This window comes from Clinocottus analis, unplaced genomic scaffold, assembly GCF_023055335.1.
Source record: "Clinocottus analis isolate CAN_PGR_092001 unplaced genomic scaffold, fCliAna1.0.p SCAF_19, whole genome shotgun sequence".
Classification (NCBI taxonomy): domain Eukaryota; kingdom Metazoa; phylum Chordata; class Actinopteri; order Perciformes; family Cottidae; genus Clinocottus; species Clinocottus analis.
In genome coordinates, this window is record NW_027175920.1 from 15,192,298 (window position 1) to 15,219,902 (window position 27,605).

General features: G+C 43.4%; 1 protein-coding gene across 2 annotated transcripts; it reads right to left on the bottom strand.

The window, feature by feature from the left end:
• Positions 1–394: 394 nt before the first annotated feature.
• Positions 395–24,980, bottom strand: atp6v0a1b (ATPase H+ transporting V0 subunit a1b). Of its 2 annotated transcripts, none has more exons than XM_068582557.1 (22): positions 24,812–24,980; positions 23,131–23,292; positions 22,892–22,970; positions 22,248–22,345; positions 21,723–21,851; positions 21,508–21,590; positions 21,074–21,200; positions 20,848–20,930; positions 20,156–20,249; positions 19,115–19,327; positions 17,616–17,766; positions 17,115–17,254; positions 16,834–16,997; positions 16,537–16,627; positions 15,884–16,002; positions 14,519–14,735; positions 13,585–13,692; positions 12,374–12,481; positions 10,675–10,692; positions 8,460–8,577; positions 7,947–8,118; positions 395–1,301 (listed from the first exon to the last, which is right to left on the bottom strand). In XM_068582557.1, exons 2-22 carry the CDS (start codon positions 23,245–23,247, stop codon positions 1,208–1,210), a joined length of 2,523 nt encoding a protein of 840 aa, XP_068438658.1. In that variant the 5' UTR covers positions 23,248–23,292; positions 24,812–24,980; the 3' UTR covers positions 395–1,207. The 2 variants fall into 2 exon arrangements, with proteins under 2 accessions (XP_068438658.1, XP_068438657.1); XM_068582556.1 differs by having other exon boundaries at positions 12,374–12,574.
• Between the last annotated feature and the right edge of the window lie 2,625 nt (positions 24,981–27,605).

Genomic DNA, 27,605 nt, shown 5'->3' on the forward strand with positions numbered 1-27,605 from the left:
GCACCAGCTCACATCTGTGTAACTTACACTGCAACGTTACGCTGTCACGTTCAACTCTGTTAAACTGTCACGTTGCGCTGCGACATTATGCTGCCACGTTACGCTGCCACTTAACACTGTCTCGTTACGCTGTCTCGTTACGCTGTCTCGTTACGCTGTCTCGTTACGCTGTCTCGTTACGCTGTCTCGTTACGCTGTCTCGTTACGCTGTCACGTTACGCTGCCACTTAACGCTGTCTCGTTACGCTGTCACGTTACGCTGCCACGTTACGCTGCCACTTAACGCTGTCACTTAACGCTGTCACGTTACGCTGTCACGTTACGCTGTCACGTTACGCTGTCACGTTACGCTGTCACTTAACGCTGTCACGTTACGCTGTCACTTAACGCTGTCACGTTACGCTGCCACTTAACACTGTCACGTTATGCTGCCACTTAACACTGTCACGTTACGCTGCCACTTAACACTGTCACGTTACGCTGCCACTTAACACTGTCACGTTACGCTGTCTCGTTACGCTGTCATGTTACGCTGTCACGTTACGCTGTCACGTTACGCTGCCACGTTACGCTGCCACTTAACACTGTCTCGTTACGCTGTCACGTTACGGTGTCACGTTACGCTGTCACGTTACGGTGTCTCGTTACGCTGTCACGTTACGCTGTCACGTTACGCTGTCACGTTACGCTGTCACGTTACGCTGCCACTTAACACTGTCACGTTACGCTGCCACTTAACACTGTCACGTTACGCTGCCACTTAAAACTGTCACATTACGCTAGCTGTCATGTTATTCTGACACTGGATTAACAAGTGAGGTGCCACCGTACTAAAATCTGTTTGTTTACTTCTGCCTTCAAACCAGATTGGTCTGTTATGACACAAACCCACTGAATGTATTTGGTAATGGGCATCTTTGTAGGAAAGTTGGCAGAGGAGCTGTAATTACCGCAGAGGTGAGGCGAGTGCTGAGTACAGTGACGGTACTGTGCCACAGCAATAAGAGCTCCAGTATGGGTACAGCTTGGCACGTGTGCACTGGAAAAACCCTCTACAAGCACCACATTATAGCTCAAACACAATAAGAGTTTCACACGTTATCACTAGAGGGCGACAGAGGGCTGCAATTGGGCTCATGCACACACAAACACTACACAGAGGAGAGAGGGGAAGGGGGACTCCGCTGTCTCATGCTGGAGGGGCCGGTCACTCGTCAAATCGACCCTCCAGGATGCTCTCAAATGAGAAGGGGAAGAACTTGAAGCCCTGGCCCACGTAGAACTTGTTCTGGAACTCCACCCTGAGAGGACAACAAGCAGGAGGAGTGTGCTGGTGAGAACTTAGTAAGGCCTTAAAAGAAAGGTTTAGTATATCAACACACAATGAAAATGCATGGCAGTGTTTCATGCTAAAAGTTATCAGGGTGAAGTTTCCTGTATTTTTCTGATATTTTCCCAACTTTGGCCAACACATTGGGCCCTTCTAACCAGGTGGTATGACTTAAGGTGTCAGGATGTCTTATAGCCTAATTCTGATAACTCTGTGAGGGACGACATTGGTTCATGATCAGGATGAACAAAGCAATACATACATTGATTCTATAATCTCATAAAATTTAAATTAAAAGTGGGATTTCTGGATGTACTGGTCCTGTACTGGGGGAAAACAAATTGCTTTGTAGTCATAATACACATTTTTCTAAATGTTGAATAGCCTTACTTTTATTATTCACAAAGAGCTGTCTTTCAGAAACTCTTCTTGTTTGGCTTTGGTTCGAGTTGAGCGTCACACCTTGACTTCATTTTTATTATTTCGATTTTATTTTATTTACTTGTTTATTTGGTATTTTAATTCTGTTTTCCTCCTCACGACCTGTCAATCACCTTCTAGCCCCGCCCTAAAGCGTTTCCTGCTTTATGGTCTGTTTGACTGTTTGACATTATTTATAAGTGAACATCACGCTGTACTGAAGAAGACTTGAAACTAGCGATTGAGACATAAACTCATGTTTACAATGTTTACAGAGGGAATGAATCAAGAGAGAAGTAGAGTCATTTATATAGACTTCTATACAACCAGAGGAGTTGCCCCCTGGTGGTCAGTTGAGAGAATGCATGTTTGAGACACATCTGCATTGGTTTCACTTTTCACAACCACAAATAAAATTAAAATTTCCCCTGATGATGACACTAGATAAAATGTCAGAGCATCACCAAAGCTATGTGAATTCTACTCGAGGGGAACGTGAATGAGTGAGTGACATTTGAGAGCAATCCATCCAATTAGATATTTAATTCTGGACAGAATCAACGGACCAGCAGTGCTCTCCCCAAAACGATGCGGTTTGATGCCAGTAACCATGACTACTAGAGGACTAAACAGTGTATCTAGACAACAAAAAAGAAAGCATGTTTCTTGGTGGATCTTGTCTCGACCGTCAGTACTTTTCTGTGGCTGAACAGACTCAAACCACTTCATCCTAACTTCACTTCATCATACCAAAGATTCTTTTTTTTCAGGACGTGAGGAACGCGAGCAGACGGTCCGCTGGAAACCAGGAGGGTTGACAGAGTCTGACCTCAAGACTGACGTCTACCTTGAGTGATTTTAATCTTAATCTTGATTAGGACAGAAATGAATGTAGCTGTTCCAGGATGTCTTTGAGGCAGGGCACATTCCATGAAGTAAGTCAAAGGGAATCCTCCCACAGAGCAGTGGGATTATTCTCTGCTCAGCCCTCTCAAAATGGCTGCTAATGTATGAAAATGAAAGATGTTAATAAGAACAATAGTCTCATTATCAGCCTCGTTTGTCCCTCACACTGTGACTCTACCCAAAGCTTCTGTGTCGCCATAAACAACTCACACTGTACAGGAGGAAGCACAAAGTTCTGCTTCTCTCCAGCAGAAGTATTGTTCCCATGTGTTTCATGAGAGCTTGTTTTGCTGCTGATGTCGGAACATATTTGGAGACTCGTGCTGTACTGCACAATTAAAGTCTCCTCTGTATTTGTAACTAATTACTTTTTTGATGGTTAATGAATCATAAATGATGAACTGAAACTTTTCCAACACCATTGACAGATTTGGCCACATGGAGGGGACGAAAATCCATTCATCAACAAGTTATTAATTATGCAAGTGGAACTCTTTTCACATGCAGGAAAACAGAAACAGAAACATGCACTTTATTAATACCCTTGGGGAAATTCTTCTCTGCATTTAACCCATCCTTAATAAAGGAGCAGTGGGTTGCCCTGTGAGGCGCTCGGGGAGCAGCTAGGGGTTAGGTGTCTCGCTCAAGGACACTTCGACGTGTGAACTGTGGGGGGACTGGGTGGCAGACCGGATGCTCAGCGCCGAGCCAGCAGGAAGCCGAGCCTTCTCCAATCCTCCAGAGGAACTATGAGTAGAGAGGAACTGTAGAGAAGAACTCTAAGTAGAGAGGAAACGTAGAGAGGGACCGCGAGTAGAGAGGAACTCTGAGTAGAGAGGGCCCGTGCAGAGGAACCGCGAATAGAGAGAAACCGTAAGTAGAGAAGAACCCCAGAACCCCCGAGTACAGAAGAACCGTGGCTAGAGAGGAACCGTGAGTACAGAAGAACCATAGAGAGGAACCACAGGTATAGAAGAACCCTGAGTACAGAAGAACCGTGGCTAGAGAGGAACCGTGAGTATATTTTGAACGAGCGCGCTCTTTAGCGCCCTCGACATTTCGGGTGACCAAACCTGTCCACTGAGAGCCGACTCACGTCCGACCTCAGTCAGGAACATTGAACATGTGACAAAGGTCATTTATAGAAAAACCAAAATCCATATTCTAGATATATAATATATCACATGCCAACAACACGTAATAAAACACAGTCTCCCCAAATTTTCCCCCAAATGTGATTGTGAGGTTTTTTAATGAAGTTGTTAAAGTCTTCAAACAAAGCTTTCTTTGTGTTACTAGCAATCCTTGGATTAGAGCATAGCCACTAGTTTTGTCACAAAACTTGTGAAAAATAAGTAAATGAATGAATGAAGCTCTCGTTCAACATGATTCAGTCCACCTCCAGATGGAAAGACACCTCAAGGTGTTCCTACTGCTCTTCATCTTCTGACTCATCTGCAGTAAAGTGAGCACAGAGTGCAATACTTTACTTATTTTTCTTGAAAACATGGAAACTTTGTAATTCCCAAATCCTGACAACTTCTGATGTCTTCACTTAAAAAGGAATAAAGTAAGAGTGGATGTTCAGTTCCCCGCTGGTTCCTGGCCTCTGCATCGAGGGGAGTGCCCAGGAATGTCTCCCAGTTGTGGCAAATATTTGGCCTGCCAGAGGGCAACACTTGAAAAGAGGAAAGAAATGAGAGATCCTCTCATATGCGCTGAGCTGTACCTTACACACTAAACGCCACAGACTCTGGTGTTGTGTGTGTGTGTTTGTGCGGATAACTCATCAGCATGTGCGTGTGAAGAGTGGACAGCAGAGCAGAGCACCCACGCAGACTGCTGTTCACTTTGAACATGAATATTTCCATTCGCTCGCCTCTGTGAAAAATACTCCACTAGTCTTTCTGAACCTTAGCGGAGAGCTGTTGAGCCGACACACTGCTGCTTTATTACCAAGCACGCTGGAGCCGGAGAGCCGCCCAGTACAACCACTGCCTGTTTCTGTGGGCCCACTGGAAGCCCATTCATTCACCATCGTGTCACTTCAACTTTCTAATTTAAGCTGTCCCTGACCAATGCAGATTTTTTAAAATTGATTTTAAATTTTAAAAAAACCTAATTGAGCACCTTCTGAACCCAAGAGCACTCAAAAATGGGGGCTCAGCCCTTCGTAGAACCTCTTCATCGACCTCCCAAGTCCTACCAGTTCAAATAGGGCCTCTGGTGTGATACAGCAAAAGAAACGGCACATCCTGGCCTTACAAGTCAATATAAGTACATTTTTCATGTTCATGACACTATTACACAATAAATATGAGCATAAACCATAAGTATGACTCGAAGAGACTCGAGAGTGACTTGGGAGAGCACCATGTTTTTTTAAATATGACTTTTCATATATATCGCATGAAGCTACACAGGATTACCAAACAGTTTTGGAATCCTGAGAGCAGAGGTCGGCAAACCTTTTGGCTCAGAGGCCAAAATGAGTTTTGAAAATTGACAGACGAGCCGGGCCTAGCATCGTAAATGTTACCCACACCTGAAAGGAGGCGTGGCTTATCTCCGTAAAAACAGTTACTGTTTCCGCCATCCACTGTGGAAATAACCACGAGTTCTGCTTTATACTTGTTGTGTAAATTCTACATATGTGTGAACATGAAACTCCATGGTGTGTGGGTTTATTATATTATCTGTAGTCCCACAACAGCGTCTGAATGATGGCCGCTATCAGCACTACTTAACGCGGACCGGCAGCAGTTTGATTCAACAACGGTAGGACGTCGGTGATGATGGGCGGAGCTTCTCAACGCCATGCTTCAAAAAGGCGCTATTCGCGCCGCCCGGCCGAGAATTTCCTTTTTCGCAACCGTTTGCATCTGTACATTGACTTTGCATGTAATCCACTCGCACGTCAAATGCTTTTGGTGTGAACGCCGCATTAGCATGCTTAGTGGAAAAGTGCCGGCTGATATTGTGTTCTTTGAACTACAATGGTTTCTTGGCAAATAAGACATACAACCTTTGATCGTACTTCTGTGAAAAAATATTTAGCGGTCCACTCCTCATTAAACACTCGGCACTCACTGTGGACTTTTCTTTTCTTTGGTCCACTCACAGCTTTTCAATCCACTGACCGTATTAATGTTGTCTGTGGTTCAACTCAGCTGCTTCCACAACTGCTCAGCCTGCCCATGTGTGAGGCAGATAGGTGGGGTTACACAACACACACTGGAGGTTTCTTGGAAGAACAACGCTGTGTGGATAAGAGACAGCTGGGCTCATAATGTGCAAGGTGGTCAGATCGCTTTCCACATGTACAGGAATGATGCACAGACAGGTCCTACTTAAACCTTCTTACAACAATCAGGCCTGGGAGCAGCAGTTAGGTATCAACACCATACCTCTGTCCAACCAAAGCACGCTGTATATTCTACCCCAGTCTTTGTTTATCCGTCTCATAATCATGGCGTGAGGCTCTGTGCAGCCAACACATTAAAGAAAACACCCGCTTTGCCTTCACTGATCCGGTCTGTCGAACAGAATGGCAGCATGGTGCACCAGATCTGGATTCAGCCACAGAGGAGCCGATGAAAGATGCATGGTCTCTGAGAACAGACAGAGATGTTTCAATGCTAGGATCTTTAATTCAAGCCTAATATATCAAATTTGTATTTTTTTGCAGTGTAAAGTGGCACCAAACACTGCTTTAATAAGTAAAATGGAATATCAGAAGCATTTTGTGTCGTCGGGGTCGCTTGCCTTCGACATGGAGCCGGATTTCATTCCTTATAGTCACGGTTCTCGTTCTGAGACAATGATTCTTCATTCTTTGGTGACTTTGCTACCTTTAACTTGCATCACTATCACCATTACAATTCACTAGAATTCACATGTCTGCAGAGGCTGCTCAGGTGTTTCTCCATTCTAAGATTTTCATCTGAACTGCACAGGACAACATAGGACCCAAAACACCAAAACCACTCCCATCACTATGCAGACGAGCTCTTCAAACACTCGGCACTGAATCAAAGCACCTCCATCACTGCCAAAAAGAAAAGAATACCCAGTCTCAGCATTAGGATCCCTGGGTCCACATGAGGACCCAGGGATCACACCGGCAACCTTGTGGTTCGTGGAAGACCCATTGAGCCAAAGCCACATCGTTACAACAGATGAGAGACTTATGTCTTCAAGTAATGTGTTGGTGTCCGGTACGCCAGAGCGCGGACCAATCAGCGTCCCGCGAGGAGCTACTGGCAGCGAGGGGCGTGGCTTAGGTGTGTGTGAGATGATGCAGAGAGGAGACTGTGGTTCTCAACAACTTTAAACTGCTTTTCAGCAGAGGTTTAAATTAGGCCTATAATATATATATATATATATATATATATATATATATATATATATATATATATATATATATATATATATATATATATATAGAGCTTGTGTATTTATGGCCCAAGCCTTTCGAGTTTCTCTTCCTGAGCTACTTTTTCTAACCCGACACATAAAACTATCTGACCCCAGTGCTTGTTAACCACTGGATTTATACAATAATGTGCTCTGTACTTAAAGGGATGTTTCCCACTTAAGATATTGAACATTTATCATCCATCACTCGTACAACAACTCCTCCTCATGTCGGGATCAGCGGCACTACATCAGTGTCCATATCTCAAAACGTTGTTACTGAGAAAAGAATGTGCTAATTAATAGGATTCATGCTTCAAATGACTCCTTACAGCTGTTAATAAATATATATAAATACATATAAATATATAGATGAAGCATAATCACTGCGTGGCTCTAACAGTGGCTGCGTGTCAGTGTAGTTTACGCTGGTGCAGGCTGCATCAGCAGGGTGGAGGTGGTGCCAGGAGGCGATGGAGCAGCAGGGTGGGAGGTTATCTGGAGGCCTGTGTGCTCAGTTTGGTAAACCACTCTGCGTCTGGAATGTTTCATTTTGATAGCATTCCTCGTGTGTGCATGTAGAAGTAAGAGCAGCTTTGGCAGAGACGCTTGGTTCATAAGGTGAACAATGACAGACAGACAGTTTGCCATGTGTATGTTTTCTATTAATGTGGTATTCATTTAGGAGACATGTGAGAGACCTTCGGCTTCTGCTTGCGTTCGGTGCGCCTGATTACACAACTTGCAAATTCACACATCTATTATGCATTTAATAGCATTCACTTAGGCTGTATGTGAGTGGGCGTGTGTGTGGGTATGTCATATATATACATATATATGATATATATATATACATATCATGAGTGTGTCTAACCAGTGCAGACGCAGGGCGTGCAGGAAGGCTGACAGCCCCTCCATGATGAGCAGGATGGCAACAGTGAGCGTGGCAAAGGCCCCGAAGATGATAGTCAGGCCGAAGAACCCGGCGCCGCTCCGGGAGGACAGACCCAGGTGCATCACCATGGACCAGAGCACCTCCGACAGCTCTGCGCACACAAACACACACACAGTTATTTTAACAGCAAGGTTCTAACATATCAAGTATCTACGAGGTCATCGTTATTGAATCGATGTATCTATTGTGTGTTTAGGGATGAGGTATTTTTCATATTTAATGACTATGTCACGTCCCGTCTATAGTCTGTAGAGGGAAGTCAAACATTTTTGAGGTTGTGCAAAAATGATGACTAATCGCTTGGTCTATTGTATAAAGGCAAATATAAAATGGCCTTTATCCAAAACCCTTTTTAAGATAATATTAGACAGAGATGTGCATCATAAAACTGCACGTTCTTGTGTGTGGTTGTCTGTGCAGGCTTTTACTCACGTGCATGAGCCAGGCTGAGGGCCCAGAGACGCAGGTAGGAGGCCGTGTTGGAGATGCACCCCAGACAGTACTCTATGGTGTGGATGGCCTGGTGGACAGCCACGTCCCCAAAGTCAAACTGTGGTGGGAAGACAAGATGGTTAGCACACACCTCATGGTTATAGTAACATATTTTTGTGTATGTACATGTTACATATATATGCTTTTACATGCAGAGGCATTGAGCTGATACTAGTTAATATAACTGTACATGCAGGGGATCAAGCACCTTGCAGGGGCGCAGGATCCTTTATTCACTGCAGCCTTGCTCAAGGAACTTTAAAGTCTCAGAACGTAGAAAAAGAAGGGTCAAAACACCCCGAAATACTGGATCCTACACTTACCACAATGCAACTCACCAGCATCTCTCATTAGACCCTGCCTCCATCTTTCAGAAATCACACCCCCAGTTGGAAGTGTGTAATAAACGTGTTTCTAGTCTCCAAATTCAAAGCTAAATACCTGGTGTCACTTCTCAGCGGCTCCAGAGCCACAGGAAACCGCATGCAACCGGTTTCAAAACAACTACGGAAAGGAAATTTACTTGGAAGCACCTCCCAGGATTATTGAGTGTTTGGTCTGCAGCTTTGATCGAAGACTAAGAATGAATATTGACTTTAGGTCTGAGTTGAATGAGTTCCTATTTACTACACTAGCCAACATCGCAGAAACATTTTTTGAGACTTAAAGAGGATAATTTTCCAGTATGTCATTACTGACACGTACGTCATCACAACTTATCACGTGTGTCGAACAAACACTTTCTACTCTCACAGATGATTATCGCCCAGCTTTGCTCCTCAAACAGTGGCCAGCAATAACAACTGTCAGCGTGGAATGAACCATGGAAATGACATGGAATGGAAAGTCCGATATCTTCCTAATGAGAGGCTGCTTTGACCTTTGACCCCCGCCTTCAGCTCAGACCAGGCAGAGATGGAGGACCAAAGGCGTCTGGCTCTTTGAGTTTCTTTCCTCTTTTTTTTTACCCTGGCATGATCACAGCACAGGGACTTGTTTGTGTGTTGTTAAGCCAACAGAGTTCCTCCATTCTCTCCTTCCTGGAACAAGACTAGCCTTTCCTGTATGGAGTGGGCCGGGCGGGATGGTGTGGGGGGGGACATGGGAGCCTATTGCTCTGACTCGCTCTTGTTGGGTTTGGCTTTGCGCTGGCCCGGTTTCCTCTTTCCATGCTTCTCTTTTGTCCTTGGAGCCGTGAAATAGAGTTCATGCAAGCGGCGCTCATTGTTTCCATTCAAAGGGTCTCCGACATAAGTGGCTAATGAAAACAACCCTGGGTAACACGCCGTCCTGGCTAACGAGGCCAGTGGCTCCGATCAGAGACGTTGTGGACGAACATGTCAGGTGAGCAGAAAGTGTGAGTTTAAAAAATGTACATTCACAACGTACAGTATTTGTGATTAAACTAACAGCTCAGTCAAAACAACAGCGCTTTAAGCATTCACACATTTCAACCCAAACAACGAACTCAAGGCCTCAAAACCAAAGTCACAACCCTAAGAGGAACGTCTCGGTGACTACGACCACATCTAAGAATACAGTCGATGGGTTCTGACCTGTCTTCTAATGATTTTAAAGCCGCCTGGTCTCTGTCTTGTCACGATAATCGGCCAATTTGACACAGTGACCGTCCCGAAATGCAAAAACATTGTCTTGTATAATCCCGCCATGAGACCACAGTACTAACCACTGTTTTCTTTGTTTTAGACTCACTCTAATATATTCTACTTAACAAGTCATTACGTCTCTCAGCAAGTCTTTTTTAGAGCGAGTATCTGCCAAAGATCTTAAGGTTTAAGGCTACTTACTGCAGCGATTAAACTGATTTCAGCTTTCTTAAAACATCTGCCACAAGAGGAAACTTGCTGCTAATGAAAAACGGCACCAGAAACGAACAGAACTGTTGCACCTCAGTAGTTCTTTCACACCTTTAAGAAAGTGTAACGGACAAGATGATCTGTAGCAGCACAGACAGACAATCACACACATAAACATGCCTGGTGCTGGGAGATGGATATTACAGGAGCACAGGAGGGTCACACAGAGCTGCCACAGGACGGGAAGACCAACACTAGGTACGATAGACACAAACAGATCACGCTGTCTATAGACATCCAGACATGCAAAGAAGAAGATACAAAACTCAGGTTCTTACCGGCTCTTCCTCTAAGTGCTTGAAAGTAAGCAAAGGTCAAAGGTTAGTGTCAGAATTCCAAAATTGCATCCATCCAACAGGTCTCATACTACTTCAGCAAGTTATTCCTGAGAAGCTCATCCAAGCCGGGCCCTGATAAAGGTGTTGCGGTTCAGGTTTGTTGGGTGCAGGTCTGTGAAGCTTTGGGCTAATGTTGGGTTTCCCTTTGATTTGTGATGTAAATGTAATTTAATGAGACATCTCTCTCTCTCTCTCTCTCTTTCTCTCTGACTGTGACATCCACTGGTGTCATGTATTGTATATGAGACATGCACTTTCCAGAGGGGAGAGGGAAGGAGACGGCGTGAGCCCGGTGAGCTGACAAATTAAGCAAAATAGAACTTCTTCGGCTCTCATATCTCTAATTTGGCACCTCTTTGATTCGGTCGGTTCCATGTCATGTTCATACGATAATCTCTCGTCAGATTTATGAGACTAATTCAGACTGTCGAAGCCTTACATTAGGTTCAGCTGAACTTCAGAATGTGTTTTTGTGAGTTTGACTCCTTTACTTCTGGGGCTACGTTACTGATCTCATCCAGCGCAACGACATCCAAACATGTTCAAATGATCAGCACTGGCAGTAACCACTGAGTTCAAAGGTCAATGTATGTTTGTGTCAGTGTACACAATTCAAAAGAATCAGAACACACCAGAGAGAAGGAGACTTGCATCTATCAATGCATCTGTATGTTAACATTTAACAACTTGGCCATTATGCAATATCAAATTCCATAAGCCTGTTGTTAAGTCATGGCAACATGGAATATCAAGCGCTTGGAATAATGAAGACAGAATGCAGTCTTATTACGTTACGGTTATGTAATATGTTATCGCTACGTAAACAACCCGGAGATTTATTATGTAGGAACCTGGGAGACACTGAGCCTCTGAGTCACATCGAAAAAAATCTGGCTGGTATTTTGATAAATTCCACCCGCTAGTTCTCATGAACACCACCTCGCTGTTTATGTTTCTGAAATGGAAAATCCATCTCTTATCTGCCCTGCCTCTCTCTGCACGCGGTGCCCACACTGTCCTCATCTCCGGCTCTGACACATGGAGGTACAACAGGGAGTGAAGCTGGGGAATGAGCTGAGGCAGGAGATTTACATTTAGGATTGTTTTGTTTGGAAGCTTTCGACAGTCTGAAGCTGGAACTGCTGAAACTTCACAGCACTGAACATAAGAACGTGCTCGATTTAAAATTAAAGGTGTTAATTTGACATTTAGAACATTAATATTTCATCAAACAACTGTTGTCCATGTCAAGATAAGTCACTCTCTCTGTGTCGTTATCTAGGCTTCTCTCTGCTCTGTTTAAAGTCGGTGTGGAGTCACGTGCACCGACGTGCTGAATCTTAATGTGCACACGAAAAGGCGCCGCAGGTAAAAGCACAATGCTGAGAGAGATGTCATGTTGTATTTCACATGTATTGGCAAACAGAAAGTGACACATCAAGCAACTATCAAAGGGATTCCTGTGATTTTCAGACCATAAATATTGTGTTCTTTCTCTGTGACTTATAGCATTCGTAACATACAGAGAACACGTAAAGGGTCCACACATTCAACACAGTGGAAGCTGTATTGTTCTACTAAACTCAAACAAAACGCAGGCCTGGGAGAGAATGGAATTTAATATATTTCATGAGCTCACCTCATCTCCTTCCTCTGAATGCTGGGAGAGGTGGTCATGGTCCATGATGCCAGCCTCGTCCTCCGTGGGCCCGTTGCCAACCCGCACTGCTCCGAACTTCTGTCCGCCCTGTTGGGTGAGTCCGGAGCATGATGAGGACACGCCTGTTTGCTCTAAAGACTGCTCTAGATTCTCTGCAGGGGCTTCTTCCCTCTTCTGGGACTAGATACAAAAGCCACAAGAGCTGTGTCTTAAAGCCAGCCTTAGGTTGAACGCTTTCTTCTTCATTTGATTCATTTTTTTTGGTTTACAGTAACAGGGCACCCAGTACAGTGAGTTCAGGCTTCCATTTCAAAATTAAAAACATCCACGACTTGTGACACGCGACGCTGCTCACTGGTCGAGTTAAACCTCAACGAACACAAATTAAGATTTTGTAAAGTACCTTGGTGTAAAGTACCTTGGTACTTTACAAGGTGTAACACAGTTGTAGCTGAAGATACAAACTGCTGCTTCATCCTCGTACAGTAACTATGGGCTGTGCCGTCCCAGAAAATGGTTGTTAACCCTTTTAATAAATGCTCAAATTTCCCTGACCAAATAGCTTTCTGTAGTTTTAACTAAGACTGAAATGTAAGAAAAGGCCATCTTAGTGCCACATAACCTGCAACATCCCTGGTTCAGTTCCAACCTTTGGACCGGCACTGTCCTCTGTCAAAAAGTTTCCAAAAAACAAAAAAATGAATAGGTGGCAAAACTGACAAAGTGTATACGTCGGACTCTTAAACGCGGTAAACACAACAATAACTCTTAATAAGTTGCAACTGATCTCTGGTCGCATGTGACTGCATCTCTTTGAGCATGTTTTCAACCAGTGAGAGCAACGAGAGCACCGGGTTCACTTATCAGGTCATTCACATTGGTTTGATCGCAATAATTTTGGTCAGAGGTCGTCAATCAACAGCTCGAGTAAGAGGATGGTAAGTAAATGGTAGATTATCAGCTGTTCGGGTGCCCTGAGTCTGTGAAGCATTTCTACCAAATGTTGCACCAAAATACAAGCGTTTCCAAGGCCAGCTTTAAGCAGATTTCATGGCAACACAACCAACCACATTACACAATACAATGTGCATTGAAATGAATGGCAGAATAGGAGTGAAAAAAAACACAGGTTATACATGTTAATCATCAAAAAATGGCAGTAAATTCATAGCGGGATCAGATCCACATACCAGGTGCATTTTCCATAGGTGCTGACGCCGAAGCATCATAGTTTTCACAATCAGCATACAGGGTACACATGCAAGGGCAATCAGCACCAACAAAATCTGGATCCCCATCTACAGATTCAAACAGAGAGAGGTTAGGAGGGTGTTGGTGATGTGTAGCAGTGAGCAGAAGATGCTGAATAGCAGCGAGGCCTCAATCGGGCATCCCTCGCACTACTGGCACGTCTTTTCTTCTCCTGTTCCACTAAAACACAAGCTGTCCTCTGCTTTCATTACAGTCATTTGTTGTTATAATTGAACAGGAATACGCTGATCGAAGGACACAATGTTTCAACTCTTTTTTTAATCCAAGAGTTCGGAGTAGAGCCAATAAATAATTGAACCATAACCCATTACTGTCCTGATACTTTGAGGTTACGCTGTCTATCTGGCTAGCAGAGTAAAGGATACTAGAGTAGCTATAAAAAGTGATGATTCGAGTTCATGTCGGCAAGAACAACTCTTCCAGAAGTATCCCAGAGCGAGGCAACGAATCCCTCTCCAGCGCCAGTGCTGCTGTTCTGTCGATGAAACTGACCTCTGACCTGAAGACTAATTCAACTTGTCCTTCCTCATACATGAACTTGCGTATCGATCCAATGCCAATTGCGTAAAATTACCAATGACGTTTTACTGGTGGGATTTTTCAGTCTTGTCATATTCCACTCAACAGAGATGAGACAGAAGCTAGACGCCTCCCTCGTTAGTGATCTACTTACATCCGGACACTGGTACGACTACAACTATATGTTATATAGTTAATTAAAAAAATAATATACTATTATAGTTGTTTATTATGAGCTGCTGTACACCTCCCTACCAGGATTCAACCACTCTGGTGCATGAGCGAGGGGCGGGAGGCTGGGAGAGGCAGAGGGGGGGATGAGGGCGGGAGCACCTGTCCCCTGTAGAGGGGCTTGCTGGTGGTGTCGCTGTAGTTGAAGAGACACATGTTGATGAAGTGGATGAGCAGGCTGGGCGCATCCTTGGAGGTGAAGACGTCATAGGCCGTCCACTTGTAGAAGACCAGCAGGGCGAGGTAGCCGAACAGGCTGGCCATGAAGACGATCTCGGGTATGAAGCCCAGGAAGATGTTCAGCGGCTTCTTGAAGTACCTGCGGTGCAGCAACATTCAGTCACAGACACAAAGAAAGCAAATGTTGCATTAGCGCTGCTGCTGGATGACGGCGATGGAGAATCTTTCTGCTTGTGTTGCCGGCAGTGGAAATCATACTCCATCAGTGTTATTGTGTCCATTCAGATGGAAATATTAACTGTGTTATCTATGGAGGAATGTGAACATCAGAAAAGTGCTGTAAAAACATTGTAAATAAATGTATGAAAACTTGAAACAGACAAGGCTTGAACTTTGTTATTTCAGACCTATTTGTTTGGTTTTTGGGATATTTTCTTTCTCTCTCTTTTTCTGGCCTCTCCTCTCCTGCCTCTAGACTTTCCTCTCCTTGCCTTCCTCCCGGAGGTCTCCTGCCCTCCCCCCGTCCCAATGTTTGATCATTGTCCCCTCTTTGCCTTGAAGGTAAACAAACACTTAATCCTAAGAATTACTGGAATTCTTCAGTGACAGTAGGATCATACATACAAGTTTACCACTAGAGTCTCCTCATTAAATTGCACCGGTTCCTTCAGTATTAGCAGTGATCCAGTTGATTGCAGTCACAGAGCATTAAGGTAATTAATCTGCACCATCAGCCTACTTGTGTAGGTTGATGCACCATCAGCCTACTTGTGTAGGGTGATGGTGCAGATTTACCAACATGTTCAAAGCATGATGGGAAGTCTAATTTGAAAATCAAACATTTTCTGAGAAAATTCAAGAAAATGATCTGCTGGTTTTTCACCACTAGTTCATGTTTTTGACAATTTAGATATTGGCAATATGTTAAAAACCTGTGAACATTCATGCTAAAATAATAATTATAAACAGAACACGTTTATGTACCAATTGCATGCCAATCAACGGTAGTTCAGAGTAGTTTTAGGGCTTCATCAGATCATCCTCAAATGGCGTCTGCCAGTTTTATTGTAACAGACTGACTTCACTGGGTTTGAACTTGTCTCTCAAGCTTTCTTTTTTCATTCTTCACTTCACGTCTTTCCTCTATTTCATTACAGCTGGTCCCTTTCGTAGGCCTTATGCCACACCCTTCGGCCTGTGGTGGCCGTATGCTGTACGCCTGTGGAAAACGGGAGTGAAAAGTGAAAGGTGTTCACTTCCTGCATTGTTGCCGAGTGTCTTACGTACAGGTGGTTGAAGAGACTGAGAGACACTCCAAACAGCATGTGGATGACGCCCAGGATCACGGACATCTTCATCTTGAAGGAGTTGAGGAACGTCAGCTTGTTGCTGGCAAGGTTCCAGACCTGCAGAGATCACACAAGGTGAAATGTTTGAGAACAAGCAAGGTGTGGCTGTTGCATTCAGGTGCACTAACCTAAACCAAATACATTGGGAACTTTCATTAATCCGGATTTTATTCTCTGCTCTTTTGAGTTCATTATCTTGTTGGCTGAATTTTGTTGATTCAGCTAACTGGTTCCTACAGACAAGGCTGATGATTAAAAACAGCTGTTGGACACACAGTAAAATAGGTTAAACAGGTTACTCAGAAAGGAGTGAAGTAGTGCATATGTGGGGAACTATTTTCAGTGGTGGATTAATCCACATTTGGTGCTCTCGTCGAGAGTATTTCTATGTAAGGATTGGGTCAAAGTAACACACCACAATGTGTGTGTGCATGTGTGCGAGTGTGTTCATACAGCGGTGTGGCTCACTAATGTATTTTTTAAACAGTTTGGACAACAGAGAGGAAGACGATATGTCACGCTGCGATTCTAACCAGAGAAAACAATGACTATCTACTCATTTTTGTTTTCCAGTGAGTGTACAGATTTTACCGGGTCGATTCCGAGCGGATAAGGCCCGTTGAACACGCCAGGAACAGCCGGGTCCAACTGCAGAACTTTATTGGAATCAAGTGTCTCAACCCTAGGACAGAGCAGCAGGAAATTATTCCGTGTTTTGAAAGGAAGCAGATTATATACAACCACCAGCAATACATTTTAAAAACATGAATCGACAACATCGAGTATAGTAGTTTAGTCTTTTTTTTTTTTAAATTTCCCAAAATGTTGAACTATTCCTTTGAATGAGTGACAATCAAAGATGTGGGTCATCTGACACAGCTGACTTACGTCCAGTTGGCTCCTTTGGGGCCAAACATTGGCCTGACGCTCCACCCAGAGCCAAACATGTTGAGCGACTTGGAGAAGCAGTCGTTGTAAATGATGCCGGTGTATATGGAGAAGATCCCCATCAGCAGGATGATGTAGCGACCAGCAAACACCATGTTGAACATCTACAGACACGCACAACAGCTCAGAAAATGGGCTACGTGTCTGTACTGCGAGGCTAAACTGTAAAGCTTCTCATGACCCTATTATTATATTTATTACGTGTTTGTGTCTCACTGTACCTCGTTGTCACTCTTCTGGGCCACGAGGCGACTCTCTCGGATAACCAGGTACAGGGCGGCGCAAGTCATCAGCGTGCCGTGACCCATGTCACCAAACATCACCGCAAACAGGAAGGGGAAAGTAATGATGGTGTACGGAGCTGGAACCGGAAATATCACATTTATAGGAATCACACAAAATGATTGAAATAAGACAATATTATGAACAATATGAAATGTTATTTGTGTCTACATCTTCTTTGTGAGTAAAGTGAGAAATAATTAGATGTTGGGTATAAAGGCCTTTACTCACTGCTAGTCTTTGTTTTTCTTTGTGCGATTTATTTGCATGTTGACAAACAAACTCTACCTGTGGCAACTTAACTAGTTGTGGCAACTTAACCCACTCTATTGATGCTCAGCTGCTGCTGTACTTCCACACGTTTCAGTGATCAATAATTCAAATTTGAGCTAATAAGATGAGTAATGAATTAAAATGTAGATAAAGATCCTGTGTGGTACCTGGATTGATCTCCCGGTAGTTCCCGATGCCGTAGGCGTCCACGATGTTCTGGAAGCCTGACGTGAACTTGTTGGTCTTATTGAAGGTAGGTGGAGTTTGCTTTGTCTGCATCCTGTTAAGAATGGACGGCACCGTGGAGCCGCTCCTCTCCTGTCAAATAAAACCCCAATTTTTCAGACCCCTACACACAGCCTCGTGACTTATATTATTATTATTATTTTCAGTTTTAAAGTCCAACCCATTTTGGATTTGACACTTGTAATTTGATTTGACATCTTTCTGCAATGAAACCGCCCAGAAAAGATTGATGCCGAAATGCTTTTTCAAAGTGCAAAAAACGTTTGATCCTCTTATGAAATGTAAGTAAAATATGGAGACAGAGCTCATCACCAGACGGGCTCTCCATTGACTCGTGTGAAGCTGCCTCCTTGTCACTTCTGTCTGCTGGCCAACAACGGACCAATAGGCTCGTTCGTTGGAGGAGACGTTTACAAAAAACTGTGATCAAGTCAAACAGTTTTCAGCTGCCTTCAAAGTATACACAGGAAGTCACAGAAAAAATGACTTCCTGTTAGTTCCGATCTGTAGTCCACTTGTAGTTTACGGATCACGTTTGGATTTCATAATTTGTGATTATAAATATATATTTATGTAGAAATGTGCATGTAGCTGCATCTTTTGTTCTTTTATGTCTGCCTGTGAAATACATTACTACTGATTTTGACGTGTGTTGTATGAATACGATTTTGTACTCTCAACCACACAAGATATGTTTTTAGATTTAACATTAAACTAATAGTTGCGCCGATCGCCGGCGATCGATTCTGCACAGAACTGGCTCATCTCGAACGAGCCTATTGTATGAAAGCTGCTGTGTGGTGGGATACACGACCAGCGGGGAGAAGAACCCAGAACCACATTTTTATAAGATGAATAACATGATGAAAGCTGATGTTTTTAGCGCTCAACAGGCCTTCTGTTTGCACGCTCTGGTGCTGATTGTTTTCCACTCCAGCTTAAGTGCTTTTTCACAGGATGGGATGACGTATCATCAGAATTAGTTTTACTCAAAAGGGGAGGGGACTGTAACGCAGCTCAGCACTGGCAGAGATGTTATGGCTGTATACTTATAATTCTCCAGCAGCAACTTCATTCCTGTTATTTCACAGCGCTGCAGGGGCCTGCATATGAACTGCTACTGTCCATCCAACCGAAACAATTTTTACTTTGTTTCATCATGGAATAAGAAAAAACAATATTAGTGTAAGAGTGACATAATATTGCTCTGTTTAGCAGCACTTTGTCCAATATAGCTTACAAGAACAGGAAGCAGAACCACAGAGAGCTTTCAGTGGAGAAAGAAACATTTGTAATTGTTTCCTATGACATTACTGATGTAATGTGCGAGGAAGAAGAAGAAACACACATGCGATACCGCAACACTACACAACAAAACCAAGTTCATGAAGTACACGACTAGACCAAGAAGCAAACTCACCGTCCCTCTGCGCAGAGCAAACTGGATGGAGTCCAGGTCTGAGACAGGACACCACACCTCAGCGATCAGACACTTCTGGGTGACGTCGATGTTGCACAGGTTGAGCGTGTGGTAGATGGCCTTCATCTTCCTCACCTTGATGAACCAGACCCGCATGGTCTTGGAGGCGGCCTGCAGCACCCGCTGACGGTGGTCCTCGGTCTGATTCAGCACCTACAGCGGCAATTTGGGGAGATTTACGGCAAACTGCAGATCCTGGTCCAGGAAACACAGGATATTTGGTCTGGTAAGTATTTTAACTTGAATATATTTGATTTTTTCTTTTATTGAACTGAAAGCTATTTCTTCCCTTTCCGTTTATGTTCAAAGTTGTTCCGTATTGTCATGTTTTTGTAATATGAACCGTTAGGGATGAGCACAATTTGTGATGTAAACATATTTGGTACAGTAAGTGGTAAATGGTAGAGTTTAATTGCTTTTACTGTGCTGCTCCCAGACACAGGTCCTGTTGATGCACATGCATCAGATCTTCTGTGTAAACCTGGGTAAAAGGCTCTCGTGGTGGCGTGTAAAGCGTTGTGTTTGGTTGGCAGACTGAGACCAGAGCAGCCCCCTGGAGCAGAACCAGGGCTTTTCTTTCCAGACTGAATAAGGGCAAACTTTCTGGAACCACAACACTATGAGACAGGACAAAAGTCCCTCACAGATAAGAACTAATGCACAAGAAAACAGCCGTCTACACGACGAGGGCTTTTGTGGTTTGATTGAAAGATACATTTTCTCAAGGAAAGCTGAACACAGACATCCTGTTGTGCAACTTTTCTGACAGATTTCTTGTTGTTTGGTGAGCAGCGGTATAACAAAGAGTTGAAAGACCACTTTGAAAGATTTATTATCTAAAAAAAGAACTCCACTGCTTATGGTAATGTGGCTTTAACTCGAAGCAAGCTTTACTCCCGTTTTTTAATTTTGTTGATCGTTCAAACAATTTAGGCTTATTGATGTGTGTGATGGGAGGGAAACATCCAGAGACAAACGTACCATCTGAAGGTCGTCGATGCGGCTGTTGACTCCAGCCAGCATCTCCTTCCTCTCCTGTGGGGTCTCTGGACACGGGTAGAGGGAGGCACGGAACCTGGGAAGCAGCACCCACCAGCAGAGTCAACTGCATGGTCCCAGTGAGAGCATGAACGTGTTTCCTGAGGTCACAGTGACCACGGAATGGGAATCAGTGGATTCAAAGTGGAAGTCTGGGCCAAATTTTAGGAAACTCCCGCAAAGGGTTTGCGAGATTTTGCGTTTCCAAAAAAAGGACGGATGTGAAGTCACAGTGACCTTGACTTCTGACCACCAAACAGATGACGGACAGACGGACAACCCGGAAAAACATAATGCTTCTAGCCTTAAAAAATAAAAGTCAAAACCCAATCAAGTATCCAAGACAATGCGGCCCATTTACTAATGATCACAATGTTTGTGTCTATGATGGCACCGTGCCCCCTTGTTTGCTCGTCTGGATAAAAGGTAATCTCACAGACCAGACTGGACAGTTACAGTCCTGCCCATATTCTTCCCTGTGTGCTAACAACATTAAACTCATAAGAGGAACTCCTCCCATTCTCAAACAAACAAGTTAACATGAACTACTCTCTCAAATCCTGAAGGTAGAGCGCTAAAGCTGAAGTATGTGATGTCATAAGATGAGAATAGACAAGTTCCTCTGTAACACCTACCCCTCACAGATCTTCTTCACCCTGTTCTTCAGCTGGTCTCCTTGGAAGAAGATAATGAACACAGACTTGTGGACTTGGTCTCCCTGTTGGAAAGAGAAGATGCTTTTAGAAAACAAAAACAACTCACAGACTGTCTGTTTCTACTTGAAGTAAAGATATAAATGATACCACTGTTTGGCATTTTGTGTGCTTCTTTGTCCTTGTCACTATGATTGTGTGTGCTGACCGTGGCGGGGTCCTCCAGAGGGTCCTCAATCTCTGCCTTCCTCAGGAAGACGTTACCGCGACACACTCTCCACAGCATCCTCTCGAAGGTCGGGATCCTCTCCCTGCCGATCACTCCGGCCACAAAGCTGCACAGACCAAAACAGACGAGCGCTCAGAAAGACAAGGGACCAACGTGGACTCAGTCAGCCTTTTAAGTGGCACAGAGAACTCAACATTACATTTCTGTCCACAGATATCCTGATACTTTTGATATCGTGAATTATTTTAAACACAATAATTGTGCTGTGAAAATGTTATATGGTGACAGCCCAAGTCTGATCATATGACAATTTGACAGATTTTTCTAAATAATTGTCGAACTAATTCAGCCAAAAAAAACAAGACAACGTGATAATGTGCGTTAGAGAATATGATGCGATCGTCAAGCTTTACCCGAGTCTGAGCGGGGCCCCGCGGCCCCCTTCACTGCCCTCCATCAGGGACGATGACTCCTCCAGCAGGTTGGGATCCTCCATCTACAAAGATATTAATAGAGACCGCAGATATTCAGTTTCCATCCAGTATCTACTGTGTGCTCCTGTGTGTGTGTGTGTGTGTGTGTGTGTGTGTGTGTGTGTGTGTGTGTGTGTGTGGGGAACAAGCAAAACCTCATCAAAGAACTGCTGTGTGCGACGGAGGATGTGCTTGAGCTCCGTCAGCTCCAGGAAGTTCTTCTTCAGGGCCTCCTGGTTGGTGTTGATTTCCTTCAGCTCGTTCTCCAGCTTCTCAAAGGTGGCCTGCGGGTCACAATCAACAGTATGAATACAAAATACACACATGTGCACATCGTCACTGTTTAATATGCATCCTGCACATTGTGTACATACATGTATACATGCACAAATGCCTCATGTGCTCATTTTCTCTGCACTACTTGTTTGTCCACAATGTACAGAAATAATTGTGTTTCTACTGGAACTGTGTGTCCAGTATGTGCACACATACTTAGCCAATAGAGCTGTTTCTGATGGGGTGTACGCACAACTCACAATTCATCTCAATTCATCAAAATCCATCTTAGAATTAAGACAATACAGGATGTTCCCTAATTTCCTAGTTTCACTTATTTTTTATCTCTCAAAAATAATGATGAGATGGTGAGTGATGGTGGTTACAGACGGCAGGCTGATTACCTCGAGGTCGATCATGTCCCTGGGAAAAGGCACCTCTGGATTTTCTCCAGTATCAATATTTGGGATATTTGCTTTCTTGATCTCCTTCTCCACAAACCCTGTTGAGCAGAGAGGAGCCACAATTCTATAGGTTACCAGTGAAAAAAACAAAAAGTTCTTTATATATATATACTGAATGAAATGAAGAAAAAGTGTATAAAAACACTTTTATTTTGAAATGCGTCACAGGTTTGCTCCAGGTTTCATCAGAAAGTTAAGCAGGACTGAACATATGAATCAACACACAAAGCAAAACAACTTGATTCATTCGTGTGCGATATCAATATCAATGTATACCACTGTTCAACACTTCATATCTCCTACTTCATATATATGGAAATATAGGAATATGTGAAGCAGTCTGAGTGAATTGTGTTTTATTTTTGTTGCTGTTCTTTAAGGATTACATATTTCTTCTACTGTTTGATTGCTTATTTCTTCTACTTGTTTTGCTTTATACTGATGTCCCATGATGCACTATTCACTTTGCTTCTGTTATATCTCAATTGTCCCTGCAGTGGGACTAATATAATAATAAGGATTAAGTCATATTATTTTATCTAGGAACTACGCTGTCCCAATACCCTGATAGTCTCATGACTTACTCAGTTTCCTGTCCATCTCCTCACATCTCCTCACTTCATTTACAAACTTGCGCTGGAACACGTTTACGTCCGGATTCAGCTGCGGGTGGAAAAAGAAAAAAGACAATTATGGGAATACAGCCGAAAGTCAAACACCATAAGTCTTCCGTGCCCTCTCGTGTGTTTTTGTCTAATGCATGGGATTATTTCAACTTTTAGGAAGAGCCCTCCCACCGACAAAACGACGCATAAGTACTTACATCTCTAAACTGGACCATGCCCAGTTCTCCCAGCTCACTGACGCAGCAGTAGGCTGCCTCAGACTGGAGGAAGAGCTGAGCCAGCGTCATCTCCTCGCTTCGAAACAGTTCCCCCATGACGAGAACCACGCTCCACCACAGCTAGTAGAAGAAACACTGCACCTATGGGACAGGGAGAGACGTACAACACTATTACATGAAAATATTATTTTAATATATTCTACAATTTGATTTTTTACACAGTCAAAAGGTCAACCAGTTTTTCTCTTAAAATAACTGTGGTCATTATTAAATATGAGTTAGAACAATATACTGGATGGACACAAGAACTATACTATAAGACAGTACAGTAAAGTACAGTGGGAGCTGATTAACGTATACTGTACACAGCACCACACTATTGTACTACGCTATACTGCACTGCACTGTGTTTGCTCTTGCCAAATGGCGTAGAAAAGACACAAAATCACAATGCCTTTTGGCCCTTTGATTCAAGCAAAGCGCTGACCGACTGTTTCTTCTCTTTTTTTGTCCTCAGAAACAAATCACAATGTCAGAAAAAAATAATTGTCTTGATCCTTGATCAATCAATAATGAAAATAATAGCCCTTCAATACAGACAATGCTCCAGCATGGAGGGCTGGGCAGCAGGGCAGCTAATAGACAGACGGATAGGCTGAGTTTATGTAATCAGTAAACACATACTTGAAATATTTTAGAATACGTGTTGTAGACATTCAATGTGGAGAATCTTGGGTCAGATAATATAAATTACAAATATTTAACACGTACAAACCAGTCAATACTAGTAAGACCGCTGTCATTACACAGTAGCCTGATTTGAATATGCAAACATGCCTCATAAGCAGACTACGTTGCAGTCACTAAACAAGAAGATGCTAAAGCTAAATACGGAAGTGAACTGCGCTGATTGGCCAAGGAGGGCCGGGCCTGGGTAACGACAGCTGGCACACAACCAGCGGCCAAGCTTAAATACAGGGCTCCTAAACGGCAAGTGGACAGATAGCCTCGTTAGATAAAACGTTTCTTCTTTTTTTTTAAGCGTGCTTTTACTGCAAACCGCGCGCGAGCATTCAGAGCGCGGCCCCGCGGACGTCGCGAGCCCTCAGAGCGCGGCCCCGCGGACGTCGCAGCATCCTCTCTGCGCTGCTCTGTCCTTCACAGCTCAAGGGCGCCATGACGCTGCTGTTGGTCCGGCCTCTCCGGCTCAGCGGGGGCATCTGTCACCTCCTCTAACACGCTCGGTGTGTCCGCTTTTTTAGAAATATGAGACCCTTTATAACGACATATTATTATTATTATTGTTATTATTATATGTATGCCTCCCCCGTATCATACAGCAACATGGTGCCGCCGTTACAGGCCCATTCATATGATTCAGATGAACTCTTTCCAGGCTGCAGTGCAGCATCAGGATGCTGAGGTGACGACTCGGTTCATGTGACGAACACACATTTATATATTTAAAAATATGTATATATATCAACCTAACGTCCCTAAAAGAAGCAGTTGTCGCGGAAACGACGTCGAAATATCAGCTCACACGTCAAAATATTATGGTTCGTGGAAATATGGTTAATAATTCTCCTCACTGACACTAAGACTAAAACACCGTGTTGGCTTTGACATAAACAGTCGTTCAAACCACATATTAACTCACCTGTGTCGGAAGCAGCTGCTCAGCTCTCTCTGGCCTGTATCTCTGCTGGATGCTGAAGACCTGCGCGGTGCATCAGAGGGAGATGCGCTGTTCCGGAAATATCCCCGCAAATAGACGATTTCAAAATAAAGGCATGGTGTATTGACTGTACAGACGGGTACTTTTTTTAAATTGTCTCTGAAAACGACAATGAAAGCAATGTATTTCAAATAAATTAGATTCAGTTGCTTAAAAAAAAAGAAGTTTTATCTGTAAATTGGATCTGGGCGATCCTGGATTGAAGTTGTCCACAGTAGCAATGACATTGTGACTTAACTGGAGCATGCAATCCAAATTGTATGTATTTATACATCAAAAGGATTAATTTAATGAAATGATGAAAAGAATGTTGCACATACAACATCTATTGTTTGTCTCTCTCTTCACAGTTACTCTTCCTGAGTTTTCCTCCATTAAAATGTTTTTGTTTTTTTTAGCTGCAGGTCTCAGGACAAATGGTGGGAAGACTGTAAAGCCCTTTGAGGCGATTTTATGATTTAGACTCCATCACCACATACATATGATTGAATTAGATACCCTCCAAATAAGAAATATAAGCAGAGGTGACAGCTATCTATTTATACAGCCTTATCCTTTTTTCTTTTTCTTGACATTTTACAGTCAATGTGCTCATGAGGATCATGGTATGGTGGAAAGCTCCTGAAGTAATTGTATTTTGGGTATGTTTTCCTGACACTACATTTACATTTTCTGTTTGACTGCTAGATTGTATTCATAAACATCAATAAGGCTGCTGGGAGCTGCGTCTTTTGTAACTCCCTCTGAATACAGCGTTTTGTGAAGATTTGTCACAAAACACTGGACATAAGTTTGTTATATTATAAAGAAGGATTTTACAACTCTGGGAAGTTATCATCTTTTATCGTAACAACATCCAGGTAGATAGCAGAAATATAAGCATCGGGATTATAAAAGTATGGATTGGTATGTACTGTTACAAGTTATACTCATTTAAATCATGCTTTTCTAGTCTACCGACCACACGCACAAACACACACACACACACACACACACACACACACACACACACACACACACACACACACACATGCTGTGATGTTTCCTGTGTGTTTCCTGACTCTGGAGATGTATACGTCCTGAATGAGAGGCTGGCACCGATCATTCTCTCTGCAGTCCTGATTGTCTGTTGCCGTCCTGACTGTCTGTTGCAGTCCCGACTGTCTGTTGCAGTCCGTTCCTTAATTGCAATGTGAAATTGGATCAGCAGCTCCCGAGGCAGGTTGAACTTCCTGAGCAGACGCAGGAAGTACATCCTCGGTGAAGCCTTTGTTATGATGGATAGAAATACGGTGTTCCCATTATAAGTAATGTACCAGGAATGTGTGTTTGCATTCATGTGATTGGCCTCGCTGGATGACCTAGTATTGCTGCATTGTTCCATAAAGTGCCATGTCTGTCTGAACGCAACATGTCAAACACAAATCTATGAGAATCAAGAAAGTTAAGGTGTAGGCCTGAAAGCCAAAAGACTCTATAAAGCTTTACTTGAAGGAACCAACATCAGAAATAAAGATCACTCTCTGTAGGTTCATCGCTAATAGTGAGTCTTTTCACATCACACATCATCGTTTGAGCCATTGTTTTAGAAATATTGATCATAGCACCCTTTATTTTATGCACTTTTTGTACTGCATCGAACTCTGATTATTATGTTTTAACTTGTGCTTTTTTACACCACATTTATTTATTACTACCACCTTAAAAAAAGTGCTACTTAAACCACTCCTCTCAACGTCCTGAGAATAAGGTCTACCAGATGTGGTGGAATAGTCCACAAGTGGCCAAGTGTTGAGTCAGTACTAACAAGATCCTGTAGAAGTTTTCCTCTTGCAAAGAGCCACAGCAGAGCTTCCCCCCCCTCTCAGTTCCACATGGAGCAGGGTTTAAACCAGGACACTGGCTGGCTGCCAGCGGGCAATTTTACAGGCATGGAACTCCCATAATGTACATAAATTACTGCGGCAGACTTGTTTGAGAAACAGCTTTTATAGCTTTCTGCCTCATTCCGGGGTGCCATGTGGTTTTCATATGCAGGAGTAGAAGTGTGTGCTTGCTGTGCAGGAGAGAGCAGAGCACGCCACTGAGATGCATATGGAATAAAATTCCAAGGTAATGACTGGAAGGTGCTCTTAGGAAAAAAGTTTTTCATGGATTCTAAATAAGAGATTGACTCTTTCAAATCTTATTCAGAAGACATTTCTCTCCTGCAGTCGTTGGATCTTAACCCCTGGCTTCTCAAGCTTCTGTGCTGATAACTTCTGTAGGATACAATCTGTTTTTACCGTCCATACTTAAAATGTATAAAAACATAATTCAGTGCCAATGCAGGAGGATGTGTGTTCTTTATGTGGTGAGTAAAGTAAAGTAAAGCCTTGAGATGCTCTATAGTCTAAAACAAAGATGACACATTACAAGCCCCGCTAATGGTTTGAAATGGTATACACTTCCTGTCTGTGGGTCATGGCGTGTCAGCCTCTCCGCCAAAGGTACCGAGACGGGCTGGATAGAGACTAGATCCAAGATGATCAGGCAGGGTCCAAAAAAGACTCATCTGATTACTGGACAGCTATGGCACAAAGACAATCTGTCAGAGAACAAAGCAAGTGGACTAGTAGAGATGTAATGTGGGAATGAGAACCAGGTGAGTCGGGTTGAGCAGGTGAACTGATTTAGTTGGCGGAAAACTGGCTGGACGTGGAGCCTGGGTCTGAAA